General features: G+C 67.9%; 1 protein-coding gene across 1 annotated transcript; it reads right to left on the bottom strand.

The window, feature by feature from the left end:
* Positions 1–1,993: 1,993 nt before the first annotated feature.
* On the bottom strand, positions 1,994–5,637 carry ZBTB42 (zinc finger and BTB domain containing 42). Its single transcript, XM_032341600.1, has one exon. The coding sequence runs from the start codon at positions 5,459–5,461 to the stop codon at positions 4,193–4,195; it is 1,269 nt and encodes a 422-aa protein (XP_032197491.1). The 5' UTR covers positions 5,462–5,637; the 3' UTR covers positions 1,994–4,192.
* Positions 5,638–7,290: the final 1,653 nt, after the last annotated feature.

Raw genomic sequence — 7,290 nt, 5'->3', positions numbered from 1 at the left:
ACTGCTGGCGCCCGCAGCCCAGCACAGCCACAAGCCCAGCACGCCCAGGACGAGCGCGGCCTGCTCCGCAGGGCACTGTGGCCGAAGCCCTTGGCCTCGGGGGCTCTTCTGAGCTGGGGATGGCCCCAGGGGAGGCAGCTGTGGTACACCGGCCGTGGTCCGCAGCAGCGGGGGCGGCCAGCTCCTGGTGGCTGCTGCCTGTGTGTCCCCTGGGCATGCCCCCACTCGCCCCTCTGCAGGCATGTGCCGATGTTCCCTCCTTCACATGAGAAGACTGAGGCAGAACGGAAGCACCCTGGGGACCCGGACGAGGAGAAGGTGGCCCTCCCCAAAGGCCTCCGCTCTGTGATAAGCAGCGGAGGGCTGCTTTCCACGCTGCTGTTGGGGAGGTCGGGTGAGCGTGGCGAGAGAGACCCAGACCCATTTTCCCTTCAGTAGGGACAAAGGAGGTGCGGTGGAGCTGGGAAATACCCGAGAAGCGGGGAGCCCCCAGGGAAGGAACACCCCTTCCCCACCACTGGGCAGCGTGCACATGGCCGAGCCCCCCGTCCTCCACGTGGAAGTTGGCCCAGATTTTAGGGGTCGGTTTCTGTGGGACTCCACTGGGAAGAAGTGCTGGTGGAGGAGGAGGAGGCTCCAGGCCCTGCCACGTGCCTCAGTTTACCACGGAGGCGACAGGGCAGGCTGGATGGCTCCAGCCCCAGAGGCGTGGGTGGCGGAGCCCACAGGGAGCTGCGTGTGGGTCGGGCCTTGCAGCCCTGTCCCAGGTCAGCCCCTCCCCCTAAGGACGCCTTTCCACCGCCCGCCCCCCCACCGCCTGGTTGGCATGGCAACAGCCTCCTGGCTGGTTCTCAGAAGGCCGGCTGAGTCACCAGCCCAACTGAGAATGTGACAGGGTCTCCCTGCAGGACAGTGGCCCTGGTCCAGAAGGCAGGCTCATCGGGAGCCAGGCTTCGTGGGGCAGGGAATGTGCTGGGCACCATTTCTGAGAAGCAATGGCCTGCATTTGGGGTCAGGACTGGTAAGGCCTCAAAGTACAGCCCAAAGCCCAGCAGCCCTTTTCAGTGCCAGCTCAGCTCGGCACTGCCTTGGGGCCCCCTGGCAAGGACGGTGTCCCCTGCCCCTGGGTCTGCTTTGGCTCTACCTGGAGGACACTTTGGCCAGGACCAGGCTTGAGACACATACGTGAGGCTGTCTGCTCGTCTGCTCCGGGCCTGCAGAATACAAGGACAGCCCCGAGGGCGCCGGGGCCACGTCCCCATGCGAGGGCGGAGTAGGGGCTGGGACACCTACCCACGGCCACCTGCCAGCTCTGGTTCAGGACTCTAGAACCCCCACGGGGGCAGAGCTGCCCAGCCACTGCCCAGCTCCACCCCACTTGGTCTCCCTAGAGTTGCAAGAGGGCCCCACAGGGTGAAGGTGGGGCCAGGAGGGACACACCCCCCCAAGTTTTGCCCACATCTCCCCAGATTGGGCCTCTGGGGGCCTAGGCCCACCCGGAAGGAGGTGGGGTACGTAGGAGTTGTGGTGGGAGAGGAAAAGGCAAAGGGTATGTGGGGGACCGGTGGGGGCACCCAGGCGTTGCACCCGCCTCCAGAAGGCAGGTGGACAGGAGGGCCCAAGACCAGTGGACCAGGAGGCCTCAGATCCAAGCTTGAGGGCCTGTGGCTGCTCAGCAGGTGCCCCCATTGCCCCCTGTACAAGAAACCAGTGTCCTTACCAGGTCCCAGCCTGTGTCCTGCCTCCCACCCCCATGGCAGGGAGAGCAGCCTGAGGAAAGAGGGTGTGCCCCCATCCATGGCCCTGCACTAGCCCACACCCCCCTCTACAGGGCACCCTCTGAGACAGGGTCCCCAGAGTGGCCACTCCCCGCCTAGGACCCTCCCCTGCCCCTGGGCTTCTTCTGCCCCCACCAGCCCAAACCAGCGGTGCCCCCACTTCCCGCACACACTTGGAGATGCCCGCGCTCCTGTCCCTGGAATAATCCCGGCCATCTCCACAGGGTGCAGACTTTATTAGCAGGGTCAGCATGAAGACGATGACGGGACACAGGACAGCTCCGGTGTCCAGGCTGTTGTGGCAGGCGGGTGCACGCAAGCCAACCGTCCCACGCAAACCAGTGTCCTCTGGGTCCCAGGGGTCGCCCACCCTGGGGCAGAGCAGCATGAGACCGCGGGGAGGGGGCGGGACAGGACCAGGAGGACCCCACACAGCAGGCCCACCTCGGACGGCATCCGTGCGCCTCTACCACACATCTGCACGTTTCTGCGTCAGACATACAGAGTTCCTTGGACCGGTGTTGGTTGTCACATTAAAAACTAACCACTTCTCTTTACATTAACTTCACAGTAACTGTTTGCCAAAGACAATGAATCCAGTGTTGGTAAGTCAGGAGGAAAGTCCGCTTCTTCCCCCACAGAACCTCTGGGGAAAACCAGGGCGGCCACCTCTCCCTGCGGTGTGGCGGGGCTGTGGGCATGGCTCACCTCGCCATTTGCTGGAGACACACACACACACACACACACACACACACACGGAAACCTGCTAGTGGAGGACATGACACGGAGTGTGAGGTAGCCCTTTTGGAGGAGCCCACGGTCAGGACGATCTCAAGCAGGGGCCCCTTCCTCAGTGCGCCCTGGTCTGCGGCTGGGCCAGGGCTTCGGAGCCCCGCGCACCAGGAAAGGCCCTGCAGCACGTGGCAGGCTGTCCACCTGCTGGGAGAGCCGACGGAGCGCAGGGAGACAGCCCCTTCCGCCCGCCTGCCGTGAAGGCCATCGGTCATCTCACTGCAGACCGGGCAGACGAATACATACGACATCAAGTGGTTGCCGGGACATGAGAAAATCACTTAAGCTTGGCTGGACTCTGTCCTCAGTGCCTCCAGTCCGCGGACCTGAGGAGTCCAGGGGGCTCTTGGAAGTGGGGACAAGGCCCCGTCTGCCCTCTCCCCTTGTCAAAATCACACTCGGGCAGCAAGACTGGCTGGGTGACCCCCACCAGCTACAAATGCAGAGGTCTTTCGGGGTCTAGGAGCTGTGGATGACAGTGGGGGGCCGTGACCCCAGCCCAGCAGGTGCTTGTCCCCTCCCTGTTCGATGGCAGCGTGCACCCAGGCCCTGCCGGAGGGAAGGGAGAGCCTGCAAACATGGCCCTGCACTGGCCCCCAGCTCGGTGCTCTGGAAATGGTTGGCTGCTCTGGGGAGACCTCAAGCGGGCAAGCCAAGGACCTCAGGGTGAGGCCCACTGCAGCCCTGTGGCAGCCTGCGACACTCAAGGCCCCTCCTGGCCCCACCCAAGGGATGCTCTGAGGCACCCCGGACCCTGAGTTCAGGCAGGGAAGCAGCACGGCCCACCGCCCGTGGGCAGACATCTGGCAACCTCAGGGAAGCTCTCTCTGCGTCTAAAGAGAATTGTTCCCAAACTGCGACTTCCTCTCTCCCAGCTACCTGCAGCGTGGTCAGGGTCACTGGCTCCGGGGACCCACCTCCTGCCCCAGCACCGGGAACGCAGGAGCCCCTTGGCATCTGGCTGGTTCTGCAGCCCAGCCACACCAGCTGTGCCTCAATGTCCCCGCCTGTCCTCAATGTCCCCCTGTGCCTGGGGCCTCCCGGGAAGGCTCCTGCTGCCACCCACCAGAAAGGGCCTGGTCCGTCCAAGTACCCTTTTCCGGACACGCCGGCAACTTCTGTGATGTGCGAGTTCTCAGCACGCCCGGTGCCGGGCTCCGGAGGGTACGCCCCAGCGAGTCAGCGAGGTGGTCAGGAGAGCCCCCCTCGGAGGCAGAAGTGCGTTCTCCTTCCGGGTTCAAGGATGGTGGCTGGGCTGGAGCTCAGGGCCCTAGGGACAACCCCCCCACCCCCACCCCTACCTCCCACCCCCCACGGAGCTGACTCGGGATGGAGAGGAAGACAGTGATCAAGGTCTGGGCACAGCTGGGGGACGGAGTCCATTGGACGCTGGGGGGAGGGAGCAAGGTGTGGAAGAGGGCAGCCCCAGCCGTGCTGAGTGCCCCCAAGCCTGGCACTGCGGTCCAGGGGCAGTGGGGGCCCTTCCGCTGGGAGCTGCAGCACGGGGGCTCCCTGCCACCTGGAGCTCCCATGCCTCGCCTTCCGTCCCTGCGGCCCCCTGGGCGGCCCCTCCCCGCCCTCCCAAGGACAGGTCACGCCACTCCACGCCCCACGAGGACAGGTCACACGAGCAGGGACTTGACCAAGCCACAGTGGAATTTCCGGACGTGGCGGTAGAGGTCACCGGACTGCGTGAAGCGGCGCTCGCACCAGCGGCAGGCGTGCGGCTTCTCACGCGTGTGCACCACGGCGTGGCGGCTCAGGTTGTGCGAGTACTGGAAGCTCTTGCCGCACTGCGTGCACGTGTAGGGCTTCTCGCCCGAGTGCGTGCGCTCGTGCCTCTTCAGCGTGTAGGTGCAGGAGAAGGTCTTCCCGCAGAGCGGGCAGGTGGGCAGCGCGCCGTCAGGCGACAGCCGGGCCCGGGCCCCTTCCCGCTCGCGGAAGTGGGCGCTGAGGTGCAGCTGCAGGCCGCGGCCGCCGGGGAACAGCTTGGTGCACAGCGGGCAGACGCGGAGGGGCCCGCCGGGACCCAGCTCGCCCCCACTGGTTCCCCGCTCTGCATCCAGCTCCAGCTGCCCGCGGCCCGCGCCAGCGGCCGGCAGCGGCTCCAAGCCCACAGCCCGGCGCTCAGCTGCAGGAGCGCAGGGGGGCTGCAGGGGGCGGTGAGGGCCGCGAGGGCCGCCGTCGTCCTCGGGTTCTGACAGCGAGTCCCGCGAGTCCTTCACCGGCGGCGGGAGGCCGGGCTGCCTCCGGCGGCAGGCGGCTGTCTGGAGGACGCAGGGCGGGTGGACTAGCTCCCGCCTGGGGCTCCGCTTCAGTGACAGGTCCAGGGCCCGGTCCGAGTCTCCAGGGCCCTGCCAGGGAGGGGGGCCCGGGGCTCGCGGAGGGAGGGCGTGGACCCCAGTCCGGGGCGGCTGGGCCTTCGGGGCCGCGGGGCAGAACACCGGGGACCGGGCGGGCTGGGGGCGCGGGGGCTGGTCCAGCGGCTCGGCCCGGGCGGCGGGGGTCCCCCGGTGCAGCGCGCGGCCCCTGTCCCTGAGCCTGCCCTTGCAGACCTTGACGACGTCGTACATGTGCAGGTAACTGGCGGCGGCCAGGACGTCCTCCACCGGCAGGCTGCGCAGGTCCAGGCGGCCCTCGTACATGAAGTCCAGCAGGCGGCCGAAGGCGGGCGCCGTGACCACGTCGCCGTTGAGCCGCACCGCGTCGCGGCTGCCCGCCGGCCGGTCCCTGTAGAACAGATGGAAGTAGACGCTGCACGCGGCCAGCACGGCGCGGTGGGCCGGGAAGCGCGCGGCGCCCACCAGCACGGTGCAGTCGCACAGGAAGCCCTGGTCGCGCTGCTGCCGCAGGCGCCCCAGCAGCCGCGCGCCGTGCTCCGGGAACTCCATGCGCCGCGGGCCCCGGCGGGCGCGGACGGGGCGCCCCCGCCCCCGCCGCCGCCGCCGCCGCCGGCACCTGCCCCGGCGCAGGAGAAACTCGACCGAAAGTAAACAGAAGCTGCGGGCCGGGGGCGGGTCCCGGGGCGCGAACCTGCGCGCGCCCCCGCCGGGCCGCCCCTGAACTTCACTCCGGGGTGCCGCCCGCCGCGTCCCCCGACGCCCGCGTCGCCGCCCGACGCCCGGCCGCCGCCGCCGCCGCCGCCGCGGGCCCCATTTATGGCAGCGCGGCCGCGGGGAGCGGGAGCCGGAGCGGGCCGGCGGGCGGGGCGGGAGGAGCCGGCGCCCGCCCCCCGCGCTCACCTCCGCCGCCCGCCCGGCTCTCCGGTCGCCGCCCGCGCCGCGCGCCCTCCCCGGTGCGGCCCCGGTGCGCGGGGCTCCGGGCGGCGCGCCCCGGCAGGGAGGGCGCGGGACGGCAGGGCGCCGGGCGGGGCGCGCTCCAACTTGGCTGGCCAGACCGCGCCCGCCGCTCGCCCCGCCCCGGAGAGAACGAAACTCGGGGCGGGGGCTGGAGGGGGCGGGCCGAGGCGACTTCCCGGAGCGGCGGAACCGCTGAGGTCACCCTCGCCGCCCCTTCCCGGCCCGCCCCGCCTCGCCCCGCCTCGCCCCGCCGGGGCCCGGCGAGCCGCCAGCTGGGGCACCGGGGTGGGAGGGGGTGAGGGGCGCGGCCGGGGAGGGGGCTCTCTCGCGATATTTGCCGCCTCGGCCTGGGTGTCTACCGCCCCCCACGGGGTCCCCACTGCGCCCTCTGCTATAGCACCCCTTCCGAGGACCCGCTCCTCTGCGGGCCCGCGCTGGGGCTGTCACCCGAGGGCGCACTTTGGGGGGCGCTGGCTGTGGGAGGAAGGAGGGGACCCGTGGAGGGGGTCGTAAATTTTGAAAAGTTGACACCTCCCCTTCCTGGTTGAAAGCCTCTTTCTGAATTGGAATTAATTTGGCTGGTACTTTCCTCCAAACACCTGGGCGGGATCTCCACGGCAGAGCCCAGAAAAGGGGACCCCCACCCGGTCAGCAGGGCCTAGCTCCACCTGTGGGGGCGGGGCCGGGTGCCCTGAGCTCTGTGTCCCGGAGCCCCAGGGATGGGGCACATTTCTGCAGACCTGGGGGACAGCCCAGTGCCTCGGAGGGAGCCCCAAGTGCCCCAAGTCCAGGGCAGGCGGAAACGTGTTTAGGAAGGGGGAGACCCTGCAGGGGAGCGCAGCTGGCCCCCTGAGGGCCAGGTGTGAGACCAACCGAAGGTGTCAGGGTGTCACCCAGGTCTGCCCAGAGAAGAACCTGGGTGGAATAGCGCCGATTTTGGAGAAGTTGGGGCCCCGGCGGTGGGGGGCACTGTTGGCTGGCATTCTCTTCCAGTCTCATCTAAAGGGGCTGCCCTCGTTGGAGCAGGGACAAGGCACTGACCACTGCCCAGCTTCCCTTCCCAGCAGTCCGGCAGGCTAGTTGTTCCTGTTATTACCTCTGTTTGCTGGTGGGGGGTGGTTAGCGAGGGAAGGGCCCGGGGCCACCAGCAGGCCATAGAGCAGGCAGTAAATCCCTAAACCAGGGGTGGGGAGCATCTGGGGGGCTCAGTCGGTTAAGTGTCTGCCTTTGGCTCTGGTCATGATCCTGGGGTCCTGGCATCAAGCCCTACATTGGGTCCCCTGCTCAGCGGAAAGCCTACCTCTCCCTCTCCCTTTCCTTCTGCTACTCCCTCTGCTTGTGCTCTCCCTGTCAAATAAGTAAATAAAATCTTAAAAAAAAAAAAAAAAAAAAAAAAAAAAGGGAAGTCCCTGAATCAGGAT

This window comes from Mustela erminea, chromosome 5 (genome assembly GCF_009829155.1).
Source record: "Mustela erminea isolate mMusErm1 chromosome 5, mMusErm1.Pri, whole genome shotgun sequence".
NCBI lineage: Eukaryota > Metazoa > Chordata > Mammalia > Carnivora > Mustelidae > Mustela > Mustela erminea.
The sequence above is the reverse complement of the archived record's forward strand: the minus strand, read 5'-3'. Positions and strand labels throughout refer to the sequence as shown.

What these genes read in the sequence shown, in the direction of transcription:
- ZBTB42 (XM_032341600.1), bottom strand. Translation starts at nt 5,461, where the DNA reads ATGGAGTTCCCGGAGCACGGCGCGCGGCTGCTGGGGCGCCTGCGGCAG.